This window comes from Spermophilus citellus (genome assembly GCF_964194105.1).
Source record: "Spermophilus citellus genome assembly, chromosome: 3".
NCBI classification, from domain to species: domain Eukaryota; kingdom Metazoa; phylum Chordata; class Mammalia; order Rodentia; family Sciuridae; genus Spermophilus; species Spermophilus citellus.
The window spans coordinates 104,542,046-104,565,729 of record NC_138184.1 but is presented as its reverse complement, the minus strand read 5'-3'; the positions used below and the strand labels follow the sequence as shown (position 1 = coordinate 104,565,729).

The 23,684-nt window shown below is 47.3% G+C and overlaps 2 protein-coding genes across 11 annotated transcripts in view; both read left to right on the top strand.

The window, feature by feature from the left end:
* CHFR (checkpoint with forkhead and ring finger domains) overlaps positions 1-18,450 on the top strand; it is a 29,722-nt gene extending 11,272 nt beyond the window's left edge. For 3 of the 8 annotated variants that reach the window (XM_081285575.1, XM_081285574.1, XM_081285573.1), the window contains 12 exons: positions 2,002-2,169; positions 4,664-4,823; positions 5,597-5,751; positions 5,883-6,045; positions 8,053-8,198; positions 9,675-9,863; positions 11,359-11,442; positions 11,953-12,023; positions 13,000-13,087; positions 15,030-15,137; positions 15,543-15,615; positions 17,344-18,450. In XM_081285575.1, coding sequence (XP_081141701.1) covers positions 2,002-2,169; positions 4,664-4,823; positions 5,597-5,751; positions 5,883-6,045; positions 8,053-8,198; positions 9,675-9,863; positions 11,359-11,442; positions 11,953-12,023; positions 13,000-13,087; positions 15,030-15,137; positions 15,543-15,615; positions 17,344-17,386 — 1,448 coding nt within the window. In that variant the 3' untranslated portion in view covers positions 17,387-18,450. The other 5 variants (XR_014021007.1, XM_081285572.1, XM_081285571.1 and 2 more) reach the window with 5 other exon arrangements.
* Positions 18,451-22,298: 3,848 nt separating this feature from the next.
* GOLGA3 (golgin A3) overlaps positions 22,299-23,684 on the top strand; it is a 47,365-nt gene continuing 45,979 nt past the window's right edge. For 2 of the 3 annotated variants that reach the window (XM_081286641.1, XM_081286639.1), the window contains exon 1: positions 22,299-22,657. The gene's annotated coding sequence lies outside the window, so the exon portion shown is untranslated. The remainder of the gene's footprint in view (positions 22,658-23,684) is intronic. The other variant, XM_081286640.1, reaches the window with a different exon arrangement.

Here is a 23,684-nt window from a genome sequence, read left to right as displayed (position 1 = left end):
GCCACCATGCCCAGCCCATGTAAACTTCTAAACTAAAGCCCCAGCTTCTCAAAGTCTCTTGATATGCCTTCATTTTAACATAATTAACTCAAATTTATGAATGAAAGAAATTGCAATCACACTCAAAAGGCAAACATGCCAGACCTGAGTGATCAACTAGACAAAGTCTTAAAGCTCTCTAGGCCTGTGCACCTTCACCAGGGTTCCTCAAGTATAGATAGCACAGGTGGGATGTGTGCTGGCTTTCCACAACTGGTTCCAACACCTGTGATTCATTCCATGCGATGATAGTCCCAAAGAAGTGGAAGTGCTACTCAGTCCATTTGCATGGCTCATCACACTCAAGGGCAGGCTCTGGGTTGGGTGCAGCTCTCTAGCCACATGCTTAGGTCAGGCATGCCACATCTGTCATCCTAACCTGGCATTTTATGAATATTATAAGGACTTCCTCAGAACTCAGGCATGGGACAGTTTAAAGAGAACCTTAAGTTAGATAATCTTTTATTCCGTCCATCTGTGTGCATTGTGTTTAGTCTGATAAACTGTGATAATGTTCTAAGTTCTTTAAAGAGGTAATGCATTCATATATTTGTAAATTTTAAATAATAAAATTTTTTCTGTCCATATTCCTAAGCATATATGTATAATATGCTTAGAAACACTAACACTAAACACTAACACTAAGAAAACAATTATACTTATAAACATTAACAGTAGCAAAACACTTACACTAACAAAGTAACTATGGTGAAGACTTGTTGAGCACCTATTAGACATGAGATAGTGTAGTAAGTGCTCTTTTTTGGTTAAGACTCATTGATGGAGCCAGTCAAGGAGGAGCCATTACCATGCTCTTTATTCTGGAGATCGAAGCACAGCAGCCTCTCACAGTTGTAGTGTGAGTGAGTGGTGGGGACAGGAGCCAGCCCGGGAGCTGTTAGCTTTTCCCCTCAGTAAAGGGGTTCAGCTGTTTCCAAAGTCATTCTTTTCTCCTCAGCTACTCTAAGCCATTTTATCATATGATAACATGGTTTGAATATCATGGACTACATACCTGTCATACTGTGATATTCCAAACTAGATCTCAATGAAGACAGAGGATGTAGTAAATTGCCAAACTCCTTCCAGTTATGTGTCTCTAGCTTCTTCTGCTATGCCTGCCAATGACTGCCCTCTTCCTTCCCATGATCGTACAACTGCTCCACTCCTGCCAAAGGCCTCTGCTTCACATGGGCCTCTATTTGGAACATTCGCCCTGAAATGTGCACTGTGTGATTGTTGGCATGTGGGTTTGCACATGGTCCACCAGTGCTCAGGGCTGGTTCTGTCAAAGTCATCTCTGGCTGGGGATGTGGCTCAAGCGGTAGCGCGCTCACCTGGCATGCGTGCGGCCCGGGTTCAATCCTCAGCACCACATACAAACAAAGATGTTGTGTCCGCCAAAAACTAAAAAAAAAATTTCTCTCTCTCTCTCTCTCTCTCTCTCTCTCTCTCTCTCTCTCTCTCAAAAAAAAAAAAAAAAACTTCTTCTTTAAGGGGGCTGGAGATGTGGCTCAAGCGGTAGTGCGCTCGCCTGGCATGCGTGCGACCCGGGTTCGATCCTCAGCACCACATACCAACAAAGATGTTGTGTCCGCCAAGAACTAAAAAATAAATATTAAAAAATTCTCTCCCTCCCTCTCTCTCTCTCTCTCTCTCTCTCTCTCTCTCTCTCTCTCTCTCTCTCCTCTCTCACTCTCTCTTAAAAAAAAAAAAAGTCATCTCTGCATTTTTTCCCTTGTGAATGTACTTTTGCCCCCAGCTCCACTCACACAGAAATGGGCCCAAATGCATATAAGACATGATGTTCATGGTATTGACATAGCAGAAGTAGTGTGTCATTCTTAAACTATGATATCTTGGACTGCGGATTGCATTTGGCTTAAATCAGTGATACTTTACCAGCATGTTCTCTCATGAAATAGAGAAATTAGAACCTGTCTTGTTTTTCCCTTTTCACAGGACCCGGGGGTACAGGCTTCTCCCTAAAAGGATGTGGTCCATCTGTGGGAAGTGGTGAACTCTCCAGCCTAACGTCAGCTCTCCCAGACAGAGAGGGAGCACAGTTTTCTTTGCTGGAACCCCAGAACCAGGAGGATCTGGAGCCCATGAAAAAGAAAATGAAAGCAGGTTGGTCTTGCAGCTCCATGCATCCTCTGCCCTCTCCACGAGGTGCTAGGGGTACTCTGGATTGGTGGCCATGGCCTTGCATGTGGCTTCATTTGTGCTTACCCATGGAGACCCCCTCAGATGATTACTGCAGCACCTCACATTTGCTTAATGAAATTGGGGCCTTTTCTTTCCCATTGTGTGATCTGGATGGAACTGCTTGCCACCAGGCTACAGTCTTGGGTCTAGAGATAGTATATTCCTGATTGCAACATGGATGCCAGAGTTCTCTCTCTAGATTTTTGTGTGTGTGTGTGTGTGTGTGTGTGTAACTAGGGTTTAACCCAGGGCTTTGTGCATTCTGGACAGTGCTCTGCCACCGAGCTGCAACCCCAACTTATTTTTTATTTTGAGAAGAGTCTCTCTAAATTCTCAGATTGGCCTTGAACTTGCAATCCTCTTGCCTCAGCCTCCTAAGACTTATAGATGTGCACCACAATGCCCTGCTTTGATGTTGTCTTAGATGATAGTTTGAGCCTTCACATTGAAGATGATTTAGAGAAAAAAAATGTCTGTACTTTAAAAGCCAAAATTTACGAGATTATTTTTAAGATGTGGAAATGTGATGGGTAATGCTGGCTATGTGCAACAGGTCCAGGGCACTACAGGACCTAGTTGGTCTTTGGGAGAAATGGAGCTATGTGAAGACTGGGGAGTTAGTTAATCAACTTGGGGAAGGCGTGGGAAGAATCAGCAGCAGTTTTATAGCAAAAAATACACACATATAAAAACAAGGCAATTATATAACTCCAGAAAGATGAAAAAATGTGTAAATCAGAAAAGGTAATTTTGGTATATTGCTCGGCCCAGCAGAGAATGCTTACATAAACACAATGAAAGCCATTTGCTGCAGTTAACCCACAGTCCTGTTAGATAATATTTGGAAGAAGGTTTCAGGGGCCAAAACACCTTCCTGTGTTGGTAGATATCAGGTGATGATTTCTAAAATGGGTAAATCAAGGCTGCGGATGTAGCTCAGTGATAGAGCATTTGCCTAATATGAGTGCCCAGAGTTCAATTTCTAGCACTAAATAAAACAAAATTAATAAGTCAATGTCACATTATAATTTAAATACATGGAAATGAATACCAAAAGGTGCAGTAAAAGACGTGGAAGTTGTTTCTTCACCTGGTGAAATTGCAGTGAAGGCAGGCTGGGCAGAGGTGACTGCATTCTTCTATATGACTTAAGTTGCATGTTTAATATTTCTTTAAAATAAAAATTACCAGGCATGTGGCACACAGGCCTCTATAGTCCCAGCAACTTGGGAGGCTGAGACAGGAGGGTCACAAGTTCAAAGCCAGCCTAGACAACTTAGCTAGACTCTGTCTCAAAATAAAAAATAAGAAAAGGGTGTAGCTCAGTGGTCCAGTACCCTGGGGTCAAACCTCAGTACCAAAATAAATAAATTAATTGACCTGTGACAACCAACATCTGAGCTTACACCTGAGCAATAGAAACATAACAGGAGAAGGAGCATCTTAAAGCCACTGGTGCCATCTTTGTCTTGTTTTCTAGCATGTTCCTGTGTACTCAGGCATCATGCTTTTTCATTTGTTTTTTTAAAAAATTACATTTATACAAATACTATTTAACATGGACTGGGGATGTGGCTCAAGCAGTAGCGCGGTCGCCTGGCATGTGTGCGGCCTGGGTTCGATCCTCATACAAACAAAGATGTTGTGTGCGCCGAAAACTAAAAAATAAATAAATATTAAAATTATCTCTCTCTCTCTTAAAAAAAAAAAGCTTAGAGACTTCCAGAAAGGACATTATTTTTAAAAAAAGACATACTATTTAACAGCTGGCCCATCTCTCTCTCTCTCTCTTTCTTCCTCTCTTTTTTTGTAGTAGAAATTCTATCCAGGGGTACTTAACCACTGAGGCACATCACCAGTCTTTTGTATTTTTGATTTTGAGACAGGGTCTCACTAAGCTGTTAGGGTCTTGCTAAATTGCTCAGGCTGGCTTTGAACTTGCGTGCCTTCTACCTCCCAACTTGCTGGGATTACCGGTCTGTGGTCCCTAACCCGAGCCTCTCAGCCTGCCCCCCCCCCACCTTTTTTTTTTTTTTTTTTTTTTTTTGAGGTAGAGTCTTGCTGTGCTTCCCTGGCTGGCTTTGATTTCCTGAGCCCAAGTGACCCTCCTGACTCTGCCTCCCAAGTAGCTGGTACTATAGGCATGCACCTAGCTTATCCTTTCTTTCTTAGCTATACATCGTGTGTGTCATTTTATGTCAGGAACTGTTACTCTACACCAGAACGTAAACATACTGGAACATGAGCCTTATCTGGAGCCACCCTAAAAATGGTCTTTGTAGATACAAACGTAAGGTCAGCACTGCGTCTGCAGCCTGAGGAGTCCCCTTGTCTCCAGGCTGGGCTCTATAATACGAGGCTATGCATCAAGTTCTGCTGTGGTGTGCCTGTCAGAACATATGCCTTTCTCTCCTAGGTGAGGCACTTGACCCGAACCTGCAGCAGTTGGTTGCAGACCAGGGTAGAAATACCCAACCTCCCCGTGAGGACGTCAGAGCTACTGCCATGAAGCCAGACAAGATGGAGGAGACGCTCACATGCATCATCTGCCAGGACCTGCTGCACGACTGTGTGAGGTGTGCTGCCAACCTCCCCATCTGGCTCACGGTGGATCGTGGGGGCAAGGGTTGAAGAGGGGGTTGCCAGTGGAGCAGCTGTCAGGTCCTTTTTGATGTTAGGTGTGCCACTGACACCCCAACTGGCTCACAGTGGACCCTGGCCACTGGGAGGAGGAGGCTGCCAATGAAGCAGCTGTTAGGTCCTCTTTGGCATGGGGACTACTAAGGTGCTATTTTCATCATACTTGAAGAGCCACCCAGGAGACTAGGGCTGTAGAATCCACAAGATTTTGGCAGTATTGGTTTTGACTGACATGGGTTATGGGTAACCCAGTGAACCCGAAGTCTAGCTGGCAGACAGATCAGATGCACTATACCAAGTTTTAAATGTTTCCTGGTTAAAGAAATGTTTAACACTGTCATAGAATGTATATCCCAGGAGCAGCCCAGATGAGCCTTCTCCTTACTCTAGTGTCTACTTAGAAGGTGTAGCCTTACCCAGCTTTCAATCCTGAGATGCTGGTTCCTGTTGCCCATGTTTCTGCAGTCATAATCTGCTTTCCTCTGTCCCTTTTGATGACACAGAAGCAGTGTGACCTCTAGTTTCTTTTTATCAACCAAGCTTGATTAAAGTGTTTTCTGTGAGAGTGATAGCTGGGCTCCACAGTCAGCCCCTGGCTTTGATTAGCTTGCCCTTCTACCTGGGAAGGCCTGCTGCATGTCTTGCCCTAGGGGTCCTAGTGGCCGATCTTTGGAGGCTTCTGTCTGAAGAGGGGTTCCTCTTGTTCTAGCTTGCAGCCTTGCATGCACACGTTCTGTGCAGCTTGCTACTCTGGCTGGATGGAGCGCTCCTCCCTGTGCCCCACCTGCCGCTGTCCTGTGGAGCGGATATGTAAGAACCACATCCTCAACAACCTTGTGGAAGCATACCTCATCCAGCACCCAGGCAAGTGGGCCAGCCACCCCCCAGACTCTCCCTTCCTCAGGGCTGGGAGCTCAGCTCTGAGGAGAGAAGGCTGTGTGTCTCACTGATCATGCCTTGCTGTCAGTGAAAGCTACTGTGTTCTTTGAATCTAGACAAGAGTCGCAGTGAAGAAGATATGAGAAGTATGGATGCCAGGAATAAAATCACCCAAGACATGCTGCAGCCCAAAGTCAAGAGGTCTTTTTCTGATGAAGAGGGGAGTTCAGAGGACCTTCTGGAGCTGTCAGATGTTGACAGCGAGTCCTCAGACATCAGGTAGTCCCTGTTCCTGCCTGGGAATGGGGTCTTGGAGCCAGAGGTGCATCCAGTTCTTTGATTAAGAGTTTGCTGTGGGGTGGGTAGCCGGGTTCCTGTGGTCTGAGCTTGTTTTCTGATGCTGGAGAGTGGCCAGGACTGGGTGAGCTGGCAGAGAGTGGATGTGCAGCCTTGCATGCACACGTTCTACGCAGCTTGCTACTCTGGCTGGATGGAGTGCTCCTCTCTGTGGCCCACCTGCTGTTGTCCATTACTACAGGTAACAGAGACAAGCTCTGTATCCTCTTCCAGTGGAGCCAGTCGCCTCACATGGGTCCTGACTCACTGGTCCTAACAGAGTGTTGTAATTAAGTTTTACTTTTTCCCCATGTAAGCACTGTGTTTCCCTGTAGTTTATCTAGTGGCGGTGTTGTCTTCTACCATAAATGGCAGTATCACAGAAAAGGCACTGTCCCCTGGCTAAGAGGACATAGTCCTAGATGATCTTCCCCAACTCTGAAATCAGAGTTTTCATTTTTGGCCAAGGCTATGATATTTATTTATTTAGTTTTTAATATTTATTTTATAGTTGTAGATGGACACAATATCTTTTTTTAATATTTATTTTTTAGTTATAGGTAGACACAATATCTTTATTTTATTTGTACGTGGGGCTGGGGATCAAACCCAATGCCTCACGCATGGTAGGTGAGCACTCTACCTCAAGACAATAAACAAAGCTCAAAACTTTTAATCATCTTTATTTGTTTTTGCAAAATTTAGTGATGGTGATCCAGCAAAAGAAAGAAAACCTAAGAATCACTTCAGTGTTGACATTTTATTTCTCTTTTCTTCTTTTTTCTTTCCTTTGGTTCTGAGGATCAAGCCCAGGACCTTGTGCATGCTAAGGCAAGCCCTCTACCAGCAGTGACACCCTCAGCCTGAGTGTTACCACTCACTGTGTCCACTGGGTTTTTCGTGTGTGTTCATCCGTGTACATCTTTACAAAGTAGAATGTAAGAACCAATTGAGTGTTCTGTAAAGATGGGAGCATGTTGCACTCGGGATTCTGAAGCCTTCCCAACACCCTGCCTCTGGAAGTAGTGTGCAGGCCATCCTGTGGTCACCCCTGTGCACACGTCCAGCAGTTTCACCAAGATGACCAGGAATTTTACCTTGCTGGACTTTTATGCATGTTATCCAGTGCCCATCAGAAAGGTCACTTTAATGCCACTCTCTGAGGTATATGTGAAGGATGCTCTTTGCCAGCTTAGTATGAGAAAACAGTAATGTCCTTTTCATTTACATTTTTTGTTTACAAATGAGCATCTTTTCACTGTGGCATTTTTATCTGATCATCTTATCCATTCTTGACCCTCATTGCCTTAGAAAGGCATTCTCTAAGATAAGAGCCTCCTACTTTTTCAGAGAATTCTTTTTTACAGTCTACCTTTTTGCCTAGTAGTTTCTGAGGTGCCATAAAGACAAGCAATCCACGGCAACACAGGCCACAGAGATGAGTGGTGCGGGGCTCCCGCTGTCCAGTTGGAAGGTCACTAGAGGAGAGTCTCTTCAGACATGGCACGTGCGCTGGCTTTAACAAGGGGAAGCAGTGCCTGTGCTGTGGTCTCATGTGAGCCCAGGCCCCTCGTCAGCTCAGCGTGACCCAGGATCTGGTGTGCTGAAGCCTGGGGATGAGCAATGGCACAGGGTGGTGGCCTGCATGGGTGAGTGGGTGCCCACCCTCAGATTCCTGTTTGGGTGGTTCTGGATAATGCCCTCTCCAGCAGCTGGGGCTGGGCAGGAAAGAAGGGCCTACCCTGTCCTTTACACGCAGTGGTGGGAGTGGAGCTGTGCAGGGCCAGAGAAAAAGTGTGAGGGGGCTGAGGCCACACAGAGGAAGACAGCTTCGGGTCAGCATGGTAAGGTGCTGCCCAGGGTCTGTCCTTGTCTCAGATGCAGAGCTGCACCAGTGCCTGGGGGCCTGCTCCTCCATGGCTGCAGCTCTGCTGCTTGCTCTTCCTGCAGTCAGCCATACATCGTGTGCAGACAGTGCCCCGAGTACAGAAGGCAAGCGGTGCAGCCCCTTCCCTGCCCAGCACCCGACAGTGAGCCGGGGGCCCAGCAGGCCCTTGGTGGGGATGCACCATCAGCGTCTGCCAGCTTCACGGCAGGTGAGACAGCGGCATCTAGCCCCACGTCGCGTTGTTGTGACCCCTGTTGTCCTGGCCTCCTATACTGTTTCCGCTTGGGGGGCTTCTGCCCTCCAGTCCTTGGCCTGCATGGCCCACTGCCTCTCAGATCCTCTCAGTTTTTATAATCTGTCTCAGGGAGGATCTGATAAATACCTGCTGTTTATGTGGGGGTCTCCTCTGGACTTCCCTGGGAATTACTAGTCCTGATTTTAACACTTGGTCCATCCCCAGTCCTCTGCTTTAGGGCAGGTGATGTCTCAGTGGGGTTTGCCAAAACCAAAATGGGACCACACATCTGTCCCTCCCATGAGAGGCTGGCCTCTCTCCAGCAGTGGATGCCCAGTCCTCAGAAACAGGCTCACATCTCCAGAGTCACCCTGAGCTCTCTCCTGTCAGTTGCCCATTTCCAACAGGTGGATCTCCAGATGCCTCCCAAAAATGCAAGCGAGGGGCTGGGGGGGTCTAGCTCAGTCCTAGAGCACATAATTAGCATGTGTAAGGCCCTGGGGTCAAATCCTAGCACCAGGAAAAAAGGAGCACTCTTGGCCCCACCCATTCTGTGGCTCTGCAGAATGTAAAGACTGCTTGAAGGCCCTAGCCTCTCAGCCAGGGCTCAGCCTGGGCTTGTCATGAGACCACCAGCTCAAGATTGTGCCTCAGAGCCATGTCCTTGACCACCCTGCTGCACTGTAGCCACAGTTCTCCTGGTGGCATCTAGGACCTGTGTATGGGACAGGCAAGGCAGTGCTCTGCCGTTGGCAAGGGTACTCAGTACCCAGTGACTTCCCCACTCTGCATGTTTCTGTTTTTCATAACAGGATCCACCAGTGTCTGGCCTTGGGCCGTCAAATTACTAATTAGGCCCATGCATATAGAATATATGTCACACACAGATAGAGCCTGAGTGCTGTAGGTGCTCTGTGACCCTTAGAGTGGATTGAGTTGTGATGGTTGGCATGGTAACTCCCCATGGTCTCCTCTATATGGGTGGTAAGTGTCTAGGAATGTACCATGTGGACAGAGTTCCTGATGCCAGATCAGGTGGTCCCTTGCCCACCATGCCTGCCTTTTGTTATTGGAAGGACATAACTGTTCTCTTGTCTCAGCAGAAATTAAATATGTAGCATGTCTTGTTGTTTTATAATATACGTGCTTTTCCTTTGTAGGAAATATTGGAAAACCTCTGACTAATCTTTGAAATCTGGTTAGAACCCCTGAACCAAAAAATTTCAGTTTTTGGTTCTTTCTATTTTTATTTTTTTGGTGCTTGGGATGGAAGCAGGACCTCATGCATGCTAGGCAAGTGCTCTACTACTAAGCCAGATCCCATTTTTGGTTATTTTTCAATCTACTCAAAATCTCTCAGTTTACATGGCAGGATATCATTTGACTCCTCAGGGACAGTCTGAAAATCTCCTGTCCTCTCTCAAGCCTGTCTCTCCTCCTGTGTGCTAGCTGCTTCTCTAGATGTGAACCTCTTATCTGCCGCCTTTCTGCCTATGTCCCAACATGCCTGTACCTCAGCAGCCCAGGATTATGTGTGCCCTCTACAAGGAAGCCACGCCATCTGCACCTGCTGCTTCCAGCCCATGCCTGATCGGAGAGCGGAGCGGGAGCAGGACCCACGTGTGGCCCCTCAGCAATGTGAGTAGGCCAGGCTGCCTGCGGTGCCCCTGGCTCATGTTTCAGATGTGTTGACCTTGTGTGAGGTGTGAAGTAAGATGTAATGTCGTTTCTTCCACACCCCCACCCCAATACTGGAGGTTGAACCCAGGAGCTTGTACTTGCTGGCTAAATGGTCCTCCACTGAGCTGCATCCCCCTCTTTTTATGTTTTATTTCATGGCACAGTCTGGCCAAGCTGAGATGTGATGTCTCAGTGGGGTTTGCCAAAACCAAAATGACCTGAAGCATGGGACCCTCCTGCAGCAGCCTCCTGAGCTGCTGGGATCATAGGTGTTGACCCCATGTGACTGTGTTGAACTGTACTAATGCTGCCCTGTGGAGACCAGGTCCTCTTGGGTTCTGGATCTACAACCATCCCCACATCAGCACCAGTTACTGTATGATGTGTCACTTATAGATCTAACAGATGAAATAGGGTGTTTTTAGTTTACAGTTCTTGCCATCAAATCAAAGCCCATCATTTATTTGATGGCCATTTGAATCTACTCTTGCCTGAAATATCTGTCCATGTACATAGGCTTCTTTTAAAATATTTCCTGACCATGTGAGCTCTGCATGTGTTAAGCTGTTGCTGTTAAATGAAGAAAAGCATGGACCCAAATGGCAGCATCAGCTAGTCCCTGCTGGGCGCAAGCTGCTGTCCTGGATGCCAGGGGCACAGCACCAGCACACCATCCAAAGTGGCCCTTGGAAGGCACTTCTCTTGACACCGAGCTTGGCAGGCTGGAGGGGCCTGGCAGGGTGGTGGGCTGTGTATTGCAGGTCAGGCAAAAGGGCACTAGGGTATCCTCTGGGCAGTTACTGCCCACTGCATGGTGTATGAGCAGCCACAAAGAATGCTCACCTCAGAGTGCCTGAGACACAAAAGATGGCCAACAAGCCACAGCTCAGGGAATAGCTCTACAAATTGTCAAAACTCCAGCTTTGCTGGGTGCAGTGGCCACACCTATAATCCCAGCAGCTCAGGAGGCTTTGACAGGAGGATCACAAGTTTAAAGCCAGCCTCAGCAATGGTGAGGCACTAAGCAACTCAGTGAGACCCTGTCTGTAAACAAAATATAAAATAGGGCTGGGGATGTGGCTCAGTGATCAAGCGCACCTAGGTTCACTCCCTGGTACTACTACTACTACTACTACTACTAACAATAATAATAATAATGACAAAGGCAATAGTGTGACAAAATACTCAGGTAGAACAGATGCTCAGAGCCAGAGGGAATCCCTGCAAGCTGTTTGGATGATGGGACACATGTGGTCATGGGTCTGGCTTTTTTCTAAGGGCTTAGTCATTATAGTTCAGTCAGCTTTGATGCTAGGCTTTGGGTGGAAAGTCACCTCTGTGCCCACTTCCTTGGAAACCCCTTCTATGTGGTTTTCAAAGAGGTGAGCCCCTGAGTCTGGTGCTGAGTGTTCTCGCAGCACTTGGGGCCTAACTGACTGTCCTCTGTCCACAGGTTCAGTCTGCCTACAGCCCTTCTGTCACCTGTACTGGGGCTGTACCCGCACTGGTTGCTTTGGCTGCCTTGCCCCTTTCTGTGGTAAGATCACCTCTTCAGCCCTGCATGTGTTCTCTTGATGACCTCAGAGCAGGTGTTGGTGGTGTTTGTGGCCTGGTGTGTGCAGGGGCAGGGGTGGGCCCTGTCATTCACTAGGTACCCACCTGCCTTCTCCTGCTAAACATGTTGGAAGTGTGGAATTCATGTTGACTCACAGTCAAGCCACATGGAGCAGTTAAGGAGATAATGAACTTCCAATGCAGGAGGGTTTATTTATGCATATAGAATTACCTCTCCTGAGAAAATAATCTTCCTCAGTGGTCCCGATTTTCTGACACCAAGCCAGGTGTTCACAAACTCAGATCTTATTATTTTAAGGAGGGAGGGTGATGGAAATAATTTTTCTGTATTATAATCTCATTTTATTATGGAATTTTTAGTTTTTGCATAATCTATAATGAAAAGAAATTTGGTTATCCCATCAGGCAAACAATTCTTTGATGCAATGTTGTCTTTATAAAATAGATAACTCTGCTTCCCTTCCCCTGGCAGAGCTCAACCTGGGGGACAAGTGTCTGGATGGAGTGCTGAACAGCAATAACTACGAGTCAGACATCCTGAAGGTGCCTGTCACACACACCTGGCTCAGTGCCAACAGGAGGCCTCCCCCTCACTTCTGTAGTTACTTTCAGGAATCCTTGTAAATTTTCTGAATAGTGATCTGCTTAACTCTGCCCCTCCCGTTGGTATACGTCTGTTTTTCCACATATTTCAAAAATAGGCATTTCCTTTTTGCCATAGTGTCATGAATCCATAGGAATTGGTTCCTGCAGTTCAGAGAGGGTTTCTGGGAAGTTCTGGCCCTCCTCTCTGACTGTGTTCCTTCCCATTTCACATGCTTAATATGTACCTGCGCTCTCCTGCTGTGGACCTGGCTTCCCTCCTGCTTGCGTCCAGCACTATGGACGGCACAACAAGAGCAGGGCTTCCTGTTTGCCATGGACATTTGACAGGCATGGTCCTCTCAGCAGCTCTACACCTGCTTTTGGGTCTATATGGGGTGTTTTTCTTTTCTTTTTTTTTTTTTATTTATTGTTTTAGTTTTCGGCGGACACAACATCTTTATTTTTTATTTGTATGTGGTGCTGAGGATTGAACCCAGCGCGCCGCACGCATGCCAGGCGAGTGCGCTACTGCTTGAGCCACATCCCCAGCCCTATAGGGGGTGCTTTTCTGTAGGCTTCCATGAGAGGGGCCAGCTGCTCCATGTTTCCAGAGGGCAGACAGCAGATGCCAGGTTTTCATCCTCTCTTGTCATGGGACGTTGACAAGGTTGTTTCAGCTGTATCTGTGCTGTGAATGCCTTTGTAGGATTTTGAGAGACTCTGATGCCTCTTCCACTTGGGGTTCAAAGGCTAGCCCTCTCTGAGGCCCAAAGAGGCTCATACCAGGAGCCCTGTGGGCCAGGGCTGCCCATGGGCCGCTGTGCCATGGGTTCAGCCACCTCAGAGGCTTCTCATGAAGTGCTTTCTCTCTTGTTGTTTAGTGTTTCTGCCTCTAGACTAGTCTTTATTCTTATTGCCTTTTTTTCCCCTGCAGAATTACCTGGCAACCAGGGGTCTGACGTGGAAAAACATGTTGACAGAGAGTCTTGTGGCTCTTCAGCGGGGAGTGTTTTTACTGTCTGGTGAGCTTTGTTTCACTCGCCTTGATCCACTTGCCCTCTGTAGAATGGAAATGATTTCTAAGGCTGCCTTTGCCTCCTGCCCAGCAGTGAGCACCCGGCAGGTCACCCTGGGTAGTACTACCTGTCTGCTTTCCTACGTTTATGACTTCAACCTCCACCCACCCCAGCAGAGACAGAGAAAGTCTTCATTTTTGAGTTTGAAAAGCATTGTGCTTATGCCCACATGACATACTCCAGAACTGACTGCTCTGTAGGGATGGGAGGAGCATAGCTTGGGAGACTCCACCACTCACCTACACCAAGTCCTAGGATGGTTGTTCCCAGACTCTTGTTTGTCCCTTGGTGTGTGGATCCCTCAGTGGGGGCTGTCCCCCCCCCCCACCAGGGTAGCACAGGTGCCTTGTAGCATATGACTTTTGCCACCCAGGGAGGCCGAAGGAATATTAACAAGCAGGGGTTTTTTTTCTGAGATATTAATTATTATGAGAGAAAGACTTGAGAGATTTGCTTAAAATTCCATCGAGGGATTGAGGATGTGGCTCAGTGGTAGAGCACTTGCTTAGCATGCATCAGGCCCTGGCATTGATCTCTAATACCACAAAAAATAAATAAAAATATGCAGAGATGGTATTTTTGTGACCACTCTTCTAGGCCCTTCCAAATACCTGTTTGTGAATGGCCTTCCAGATAACACCCTCCTGTGCTGTTTGTGTCTGGTTTTCCCTCAGCAATGTATCATGCACTCCTTCTGCCAAGAAAGGTCTGTACCCTGGTTTGCATGGGTGCATGTGGTTCTGGGAATCCAGCCTGGGCTTGTGCGTGCCAAGCAGGCACTCCACTGCTGAGCTGAAGACGCATCCCAGTCTCGACTTTTATTGTTATGCAGCCTTCTAATGCCATAGTGTATTTAGCTAATTCATTAATAAAGGGTATTTCAGTTATTTCTAGTTCTTCACTATTTTAAACAATGCCATATTTGTTGAGCATGCAGTGTTGTAGATCCGAGAAGTCATCACCTTAGAGTAAGCGGGACTCTCAGGGCAGCAATGCACAGGTGGAGACTTTGTCACATGAGCACACTGTCCTTCCTAAGGCTATGTAGGCTCCCACTAGTGCCTCAGAGCATGAGGGTGAGCATCTCTCTGCCTGTCAATTCCACATGTCTCTCTAAGTCTTGTTAATGGGAGAAAAGTCAACAGTGACATGTCGTTGTTTCATTTGTCCATATTTAGTTATTATTGACAACTATAGCCAGTCTTTTTGCATTTGTGGCATGTGCTTACCTGTGATCTTGGCCTTTATTTATACTAGGTTTTTTTTAAAAAATATTTTTTTTAGTTGTAGATGGACACAACACCTTTATTTTATTCATTTATTTTTATGTGGTGCTGAGGATCAAACCCAGTGCCTCACACATGCTAGGCAAGTGCTCTACCACTGAGCCACAACCCCAGCCCAATATACTAGGTTCTTTAAGGGTTTGTTTTGATGTGGATTTGTGGGATATCTTTGTTAATTAAATACATAGCATTGCTGTTTGTGTTTTAAATATATTGCCACTTGTAGTCATATCATGAGTATTTCATATTTGTCATGTTTCCATTTTGATGTAGTCAGATTTACCTAGTATCCAATTTATTTTTTCTCTTTTCTTTCTTTCAACGTTGGAGATCCCACCCAGAGTCTCATGCACTCTAGGCAAGCGCTCTACCACTGAGCTATATCTCCAGCCCTTTTTATGTTCCAAGTATGATATCCAATATTGAAACAAAAAAAAAAGAGAAAAATTAAGTTGGAACCTAGATTGGTTCTGATGTTCTTTTTCAGCTTCTGTGTCCCATTGTGTGAATCAGTGTCCTTAGCATTGCAGGAGTTTGAGGTGCAGCATCTGTTTGTTGTTTGAAAAATGACATTGCCCGATAACCGACTGTGTTCTCTGCAGATTACAGAATCACTGGGAACACTGTACTGTGTTACTGCTGTGGCCTGCGTAGCTTCCGGGAGCTGACCTATCAGTATCGGCAGAACATTCCTGCTTCTGAGTTACCAGGTAAAGAACTCCACAAACTCCAATTCTGTCCAGTCCAATTCAGGATTGGTGTCTGTCCTTAACAGGTGCTTGTTTGGGCTGTGTTCTTGTCAGAAGTCCACAGCAGAAGGGGGAAGAACCACCCAGGCTGCGTGAGGCCATGTTTGCCTCCACCAGTCAAGACAGTGTGTGTTGCTAAAGGAGAGGTGCGTGGACACTTTGGATAGAGTGCTAGAGGACTCCATTTCCTGAATGTGTCTTTTTTACCAGTTTGATTTCCTTTCCTGAAATCCTGCACAGTCCTAAACTGGTGATGAAGAGTGACAGGCCCTTTGTGCTCAGTGGTGGCTTCCTTGGGTACCTATTTAAATGCAGAGCTGAGTGGGGGTGTTGCCTGTAATGGCTGTGCACTGTCTTCTTTTCTAGTGGCTGTGGCATCCCGTCCTGATTGCTACTGGGGCCGTAACTGCCGCACTCAGGTGAAAGCCCACCACGCCATGTGAGTGAGACAGGGGTACCAGGCTTGGGGAGGTGACTGCAGTGGTTCACCGTCTGCTAAAAAATATGCTAATTTTGGTGGGGCACAGTGTCATCCCTCTGTAATCCCATCTATGTGGAGGCTGAGGTAGGAGGATGGCAAGTTCAAGTTCAGCCTGGGCAACTTAGTGAGACCTGTCTCAAAATAAAAAATAAAAAGAGCTGGGTAGGTATTTCTGTAGTGAGGCAACCCTGGATTTAATCCCCTTATTTAAAAAAATTGGGGGTGTATATACATATGTAAATGTATATGCATATACATACACAGACAAACTAATGTATGGGGCTGAGGTGTAGCTCAGTGGCATTCAGGGATGTAAATAAAGATTTCATTATTGGGGCTGGGGATATAGCTCAGTTGGTAGAGTACTTGCCTCACATGCACAAGGCCCAGCAACACACACAAAAGATTCCATTATTGCCTCTATGACCTTGGAAAAATCCCCAGAGTTCATACATAGTATGTCTAAGGCCATGGGTTCCATTCCCATCACCACCAAAAAATGTGTGTGTGTGTGTATATATGTGTACAGTAACATTATGCTTACGTAAAGTCACACAGCATGTAAAGTAGCATCTTCATGGAGAGATTCCACCTCTTTTGATACCTCATTTCCTGTTTTCTTTTTTTTTTGAGGGGAGATGGTGCTGGGGCTTGAACTCAGGACCTTGTGCCTGTGGAGCAATGCTCCACCCCTGAGCTACATCCCCAGCCCTCATATCCTGAAATTTCTATATGCAGATGTTCATTTCCTCTCTGTTTTCTTGACTGGAGTCACCTCTGACAGCTTCCAGAGCACAGCAGACATGAGAGGTTTAGCACTAAGACAGTGGCTGTGGTCATGGAGAACATCTGTTGGAAGCCATAGGCCCACAGCGTAATGCTATGACAGCTGGTTGTCTTCCATACTGTACGTGGGTGTTTGTGATCACTGTAGTGGGGTCACCTCCACTGTGGTGTCTTTAGTGTGGTCTTTAAAGGTTGTTCTCAGAATTTAGGACTAATCTCTCTGCCATCTCCTTAAACAACTGAGTGAGATGATCACTCTCAGTCAATTCCTTGGCCAATATATAATCCCCAAATAGGCATTTATGTTTCAAATTGAAGTAGTTGAGACAATGAGAGAGATGTGGACTTGGACAAAGACAAATTCCATCAAGCAGTTATTTCTTGGGATAAAATCCTTGTGTTATATTTGAGCTTAAACAGTGTTGGAAGAGGCCATTTTTTCCCTAAAAAGGAGATTTCACTAGTAACCAACATTTCTTATGAAAGTAGGGATTCAGGTAACACAGACACATCCCATCTCCCTCCTCAATGTCTCTGCTCTTGCCCATGGCTTGTGGAGAGGGGAGGTGCCACCGTCACATGCCTGGTCGCCTATCTCCACCCTGTCAGGAAACACACAGGGAGAGCTCAGGCTCTCTCTGAAAAGGCACAGCTCTTATGCTTTTCTCTAAGGAAATTACCCAAGATGTTTTCACCTCTATTTTAAAATTTAAAAAAGGAAAAAGGCTACTTTGGGGTTTCATTTCTTTGATGTTATTAAAAACATACTGCTATGAGTCCACAAACACATGCACTTACACAATTCTCATGTGGTTCCTCCAGTTTGTGGTTTCAAAGCCTTGTTAATTTGAACACTTCTCTGATGTTGTCTTGTGTGATGTGACCAAATTCTTTTTGCAGGAAATTCAATCACATCTGTGAACAAACCAGGTTCAAGAACTGAACATCAAGGGGACATACAGGCAGATTGGAGCACTGGAGGCAGGGATGCTGCAGTTAAGAATTCTGAGCACCAACACATTAAGGGCATTTTTACAGTCCCCCTAAGCAATGCTGAGTCTCTGGTCAGTTCTGTTGTGTGACTTTTCCTTTTGTGGAGTTTATTCCCAGGCAGCCTCTGGCCACAGCCATCCTCCTGGTGAGTGGTAGGAGCAGCTGGCTGAGGCCTCCTGCCAGGTGCACAGCTGCCTCTCCCATGGAGGTGGGGTAGTGCAGGTTTGCTCTTTTTGTACCTTTTCCATAACTGCAGTTAAAATGGAAATCTCTTTTCAGGAAAAATTTCAGGAGAGAAAGAGGAAGTTTAATCAGAAGCATTCTGCTTAAGGAAAGGGAGAGTAAGTTTACAGCCTACAGGATGTACAGAATACAACGCTGTTGAGGAAACCATACCTTTTATATATTTTTAATGGGTTTGGTGCTTATCTGATAAGATTTAAATATTACAAACTGTAGCACAAATAATATAATTTGCAAATTTACTAAAATCGGGGATAGTATGATATTTGAAAGAATGAGCATATGTTTCTATTTGTTAAAACAATCATCAAATGTCCACAACAGCTAACCCTGGACGTGACTTTCAGGTTAGCAGCTCCTTTCTAAAGTGTGTGAGTTGCGTCTGCTGTCCTCAATGCAGGGCTGGCAGGTCCTTTTGTGGAGGGAGGATGAGGTTGCCAGCCCTGCGAGATCCCCCTGCAGCTGGGTGGGTCTGGGGCCACTGCTTCCTGATCCCTTTCCTCCTCTGTTAGGTTTGCCATGTCATCTGGAATAATACTTGAAATTTTGGTTTTTGTTAAAAAAAAAAAAAAGAAAAAGAAAAGAAAAAGTTTTTTTTATCTTTTGTCGAAATCACCTGTTAAGTTTGTTTGCAAACTGGTAACTTTTTTGCTTCTTCTCAGGAATACAATTTTCAACTGTTGTCTTGCTCTTGATACAGATTGAGAGGCAGCATTCTGTATTTGTGGGAGAAAGTTCTCTTTTTTGATTCTAATAAACAAGTTGTGTTTGTTTCTCCTCTCTGTGTGGGGTTCTGTGTGGGGCTGCCCTGTGTTCCCCATCTTGATGGAGATAGGCTCCATGAAGATTTGCTAGTTCTTTACTGCTTGTCCCATTTATTGCCTTCTGGTCCATCTGTGGCTCTACCAGCAGACTAACTGACCACTTGGAGTGAGCTCACTTCTGGAGTCACACAGGACCTGAGATTGGGCCTAAAGCATCAAGGAAAACAGCAGAGTCTCTTTACCCTTGCCAGCCCCAGGGGCCACAGCCTTTTGTCCAGTGTGGGTACTTAATTTTCAGCTGGGTAGGGAGGCCTGCCATGGTCTGTGCTATAGAGATGGACCGCACCTACTCCCAGGGATTAAATGAAAATGCCAACCTTATAGAGGATGCAAAACAATTTTTTTTAATGCTGCTCTGACTCAGACCCAAGGCAGTTGCACAGAAGGCAAGTGATCTACCACCAAGTTGCCCCTGAGCCCTACAGCAAGCAGTTCTTCATGCCCAGGGTGAAGTGGGACCAGTACCTTTGCTCTGGTCTCACTGGACCAAGGTGGGAGCACATCCCTGGGAGCACTGAGCTTTACTCAGTCCACTAAAGAACTGGACACCCAGGGGCTGGGGTTGTAGCTCAGCGGTGGAGCGCTCACCTAGCACATGCAAAGCCCTGGGTTCGATCCTCAGCACCACATAGAAATAAGTAAAGGTATTGTGTCCAACTACAACTAAAAATAAATAAATAACTGGACATCTGGTCCACACTGAGGGGACTCCAGTAGACTTCTGGTGAGCATGTGACAGAACAAAGCTTGCATCCTGCTCTAACTTGAGGGAGCCTCAGGCCAGCATGGTCATTTCCATGGTGTGACCTGAGCTGTTTAGAGAGGCAGGTGGGCAGGGCTCATGCAGTGTTTATATGTATTTCTGAACTTCTTAAAAGACCCATCCACCTTACACTAAAAATCACAAAATCTTCAATTGCATGGAGCCTTGCTGACCCTGGGGTGAATGTGCAGGTTTCCTCATAGGCTTGCCTTGCAGGGGGGTGGCCATGTAGCCACTGTAGATGCCCAATGCTTCTGTGTGGCTCTTCAGCCCAGTCTTGGAGCAGACTCAGAGCCAGGCCTCAGCTGTCCACTACCCTCCTGTGCTCCTGACGCCAGTAAGGTCACCCCATTCTCGCAGTGACCCTGCCCAGTGCTAGGTGAGTGCTGCCTACCTCAGCTGCACACCCTCCAGTGTGCTATCCGGAGAGCCCTTCCTGGTCTGAAGGGTCTGAGCTTCAAGTCAGAGGAAGCGGGCCTCAGGGGCTGTGGGCCTGGAGGGGTTTCTGTTAGCTGGGGACCCTGGTGACAATCTATCCCTTGTTTTGGTCTGGCAACCCAGGAAAGGGTGACAATGCTCTTCTCACAGTCTGTAGCTGGGCTCAGAAGAGACCCAGAATCTGGGTCTCCAGAAGCTTGGCAGTAGAAAATTAGACTCTCAGGAGAAAGAAAGCAAAATGAGGAATTTGCTGAATTCAGAATGTCCAGAATAGATTTGATTTCAAGTGTGGCTTGATGGAGGAAACTGAACCTTGTCCCTAGAACCATCTTCTCCCTCTTCCCTCTCCACTTTGGCTCCGCTTTGGCATGAACAATAGTTGCTTTTCTCCCTGAGGTTGTCCTGGCTGTAGAGAGGCTGGGTCTTGCTTTCCTGAGGACAAAGACCCATGTAGGGGGCAAGGCCCAGTCCTGTGGGCAGCAGCATAGGTGAATCCAGGTGATCTGGCAGGGCCGCCTCCCAGGAGCCAGGGCCGCCGAACACAGCCAGTGCTTTAGAAATCATATGAACTTAGAACTAAATCAGTTGTATCTAAGGAAGGTAATAAGCACTTGGCCTCACCACTTCCTAGTTGGGGGCTGGATGTATGCATATGACCAAAGGGTTTGTAGGAAGATGTGCAGCTCTGCAAGCTTTCTGAAGTAATCACTGAGTTGTATGCAGGGCACATTTTGTGGTATGTAAGCTATGTCAGATCAGGCGAGGCAGGCAGCGACCAAAGGAGGCAGATTTAAAAGGGCCGCTGAACGAGGCTTTATTGAGATATCACTCCCAGGTGGAACTCGATCAGACCCACAGAGTGGACAGGGGAAGGGTCTGAGGAGAAACCGCATGGAAGCTCGACTGGACTGGACTTTTATGGGGCTTACAGCAGGAAGGGAAGGGCTTGGGACAGAAAAAGGTGTTTTTAGGGTCCTTTGCCCCCTTGGAATTGGTCAGGAGAATTGGCCGAACTCCAGGATTGGCCAGGGGGTCCTGCTGATTGACAGGCGTTAGTCAGGAGATCTGGCTGATTGACAGGCATTTCTGCTGGCATCTGATTGATGTTCTTTTCCCTGCCGGCTGCTTTGTTCTAAGTCACCACCACCGACCTAACAAGCTATACCTTAATAATGCTGCAAAAAGTTTTCCTTAGGGCTGGAGATGTAACCCAGTGGCAGAGGCTTGTCTGGCACATGCAAGACTCTGGGTTCTGTCCCCAGCACTATCCAAAAAAAAAAAAAAAAAAAAAAAAAAAAAAAATCAGTATTTTTTTCCATGTGGACATGGCTATCAATTTAACATAATTTGGTTAGGGTTAGGGTTAGAGTGTTTGCTTTTAGACTTAGTAATTGTCACATTTTATTTGCTGATTAAGACTTGCCCCAGTTCCCCATACATCTTACTTTACATAGTATAATATACCAGTCAGGAAGCTAACACTAATCTTTTTTTTTAATATTTGTTTTTTCGTTGTAGTTGGACACAATACATTTATTTTATTTATTTATTTTTATGTAGTGCTGAGGATCGAGCCCAGGGCCTCACAAGTGCTAGGCGAGCACTCTACCGCTGAACCACAATCTTAGCCCCTGGATTAAGATCACATAGTCTTAAACGAGTTTATAGATCCATGTGGTTTAATGTCACATGCAGATCCAGCGACACTATCACGAGATACACATTTCCATGCAAAGGCTCTCCCCGCCACCGCCACCCCCACCCCACCCCACCCCACCCCACCCCCGCCCCTTGCTACTGCTTTTCCAACCCCATCATTACTAATTCCTGACAATCTGTGGTTTGTTTTCCATTTCTCTAACTTGTCACTCCCACAGTGAACGTATAAGTGGAACCCTCGTTCAGTACAGGCCTTGAGAGCTCTCCCTCGGTGGAATGCCCTTGGAATTCGTGGTGGTCTGTGCCATTCATCGCCCACACACGGACACATTTGGTCGTTTATTCTTTGGGGCCTTTACAAATGATGGTGCTAGGAACAATTATGGGCAGGTTTCTGTGCGGGAACAAGCTTATTTCTCTGAGATAGGTGTCCAGGAATGTGGATGCTGGGCCATATAACTATAATTTGGAGGGGAGGTACTGGGCATGGAACCTTGGACCACTCTACCACTGAGCTACGCCCCCAGTCCTTTTATTTTTTATTTTGAATCAGAATCTCGCTAAGGTGCTCAGGCTGACCTCGAATTTGCCATCCTCCCGAGTCACGGGGATCACAGACGTGTGCCACCGCGCCCAACCGTGTGTCTAATTTTTTTGAGAAATCGCCGAACCATATTCCAGAGCGGCGACGCGACCTGTGACTCCCGCCCGCCACCAACATCTGCTTGCAGAAAGGCCGACCCTCGCCTCCCGTTTTCTGCTTTCGGGCGGTGCCCAGCAGACAGCCCAGCGCCCGCTGCAGGCACTCGGCCGGCCTTGGGTCTGGCAGGCGGTGACGCAAGCGTGCCACGCCCACCAGAGGCGGAACCCACGCAAGCCACGCCCGCCTACGACAGGGGAGGGGCGGGACGCCGCTATTCCTGACCACGCCACTTCCGCCGGAAGATTAGTTGTCCGGCTTTCTGTCGGAGTTAGTCCTGCCAGTCTGGAAAAGAGGCAAAAGAGTCGCAGAACCTTAAAGTCTCTTTCCGAAGCCTGTCTCGGTCCTGTGAGGGTCAGCCCAACACCGCTTGGGCCCGAGTGCGGCTGCGAACAGAGAAAGACACTCTTTATTCCGGAACGGAGATCGCGCGCAGGCTGTTTCCGGGGGCTCGAGGCTATCGCACAGCTGTGCCCCGCCCCTCGCGCGGCCACGTCTAGCCAAAGCCGCAGAGTCGGCGGTGCCTGGTGAGGGCCGCGGGCGGGGTTCGTAAGCGTGAGGGGCGAACGTCCCGGGCAGCGTCGGAGCACTGGGGTGAGGGTATGGGGCTGCGTCGGGGAAGCAAGAGGGCCGTGTCCCGGCAGCATGGGGGCGAGTGTCGGGGGCCTCGTAGGGGAAGCCTGAGGATGAGGGTCTGGGGGAATGTCGAGGGAGCTTGGAGGCGGGGGCCGGGGCGGCCACGAGAGGGGCCCGGGAGGCGCTGGTCAGTGGCGGCCCGCTCCAGTCAACCCTCTGTGTCCCGGCCTGGACACCTCCACTGGTCTCGGCATTGGCTCTATAAACATGGAGGCTCGCTCTACGCCTCTTGAATGCGATCTGCCCAGAAGACGTGTGCTGCTGCCGCTTGCTGCTGGGCCAGCGTATTCAAAGTCTGGTCCTTTTACAGCTGATGACAAACGTGACGTGATGGCGGGTACTTCCTTGTTTGCCTCAGTCCTCGGCGGACTTACTCTTTTGATTCTGATGCTCAGGTGTGCTTCACCATTTAGTGCCACGGTCCAGACAGAGAAGGACAAGGCACTGACCCCAGCGTGAGCCAGACCAACAGCTCACTTCTTTGCACAATTGCTTATTAAGTGCCAGTGGAGTAACAAGCCTTGTTGCAGATGTTAGGATATAGTGGTGAGGTCTCTGCCCTTACCCTGCTCACCTTCTAGTGGAGGGACAGGAATATCTAATAGGGCCATTACCAAGAGGATTGGATGGTGGTTGGGTGGGGTGAGCCTTTGGCGGAGATGATCTCAAGTCCAGACCTCCATGTCAAGAAGCAAAATTGTCAGCGAAGCATTTCAGGCAGAATGAATGGGAAATGTGGAGACACTATGGAGAGCTAGTTACGTGTGTCTGGGTATAGAATGTGGCTGAGACGTATGAAAAAGGAGGAAGGCAGTAAGAGTAAGGGTGTAGAAGTAGGCAGGAGCCACATTGAATGTGGCTTCACAGTTTATGGTGAGAGTTTTGTGTTTTATTGTTAATAGGACATTGTAAACCATTTACAGGTGCCTCATGGCCATTGCCTTTATGACCCTTTAGCTTTCAGTTACAATAAACTTTGATTGGC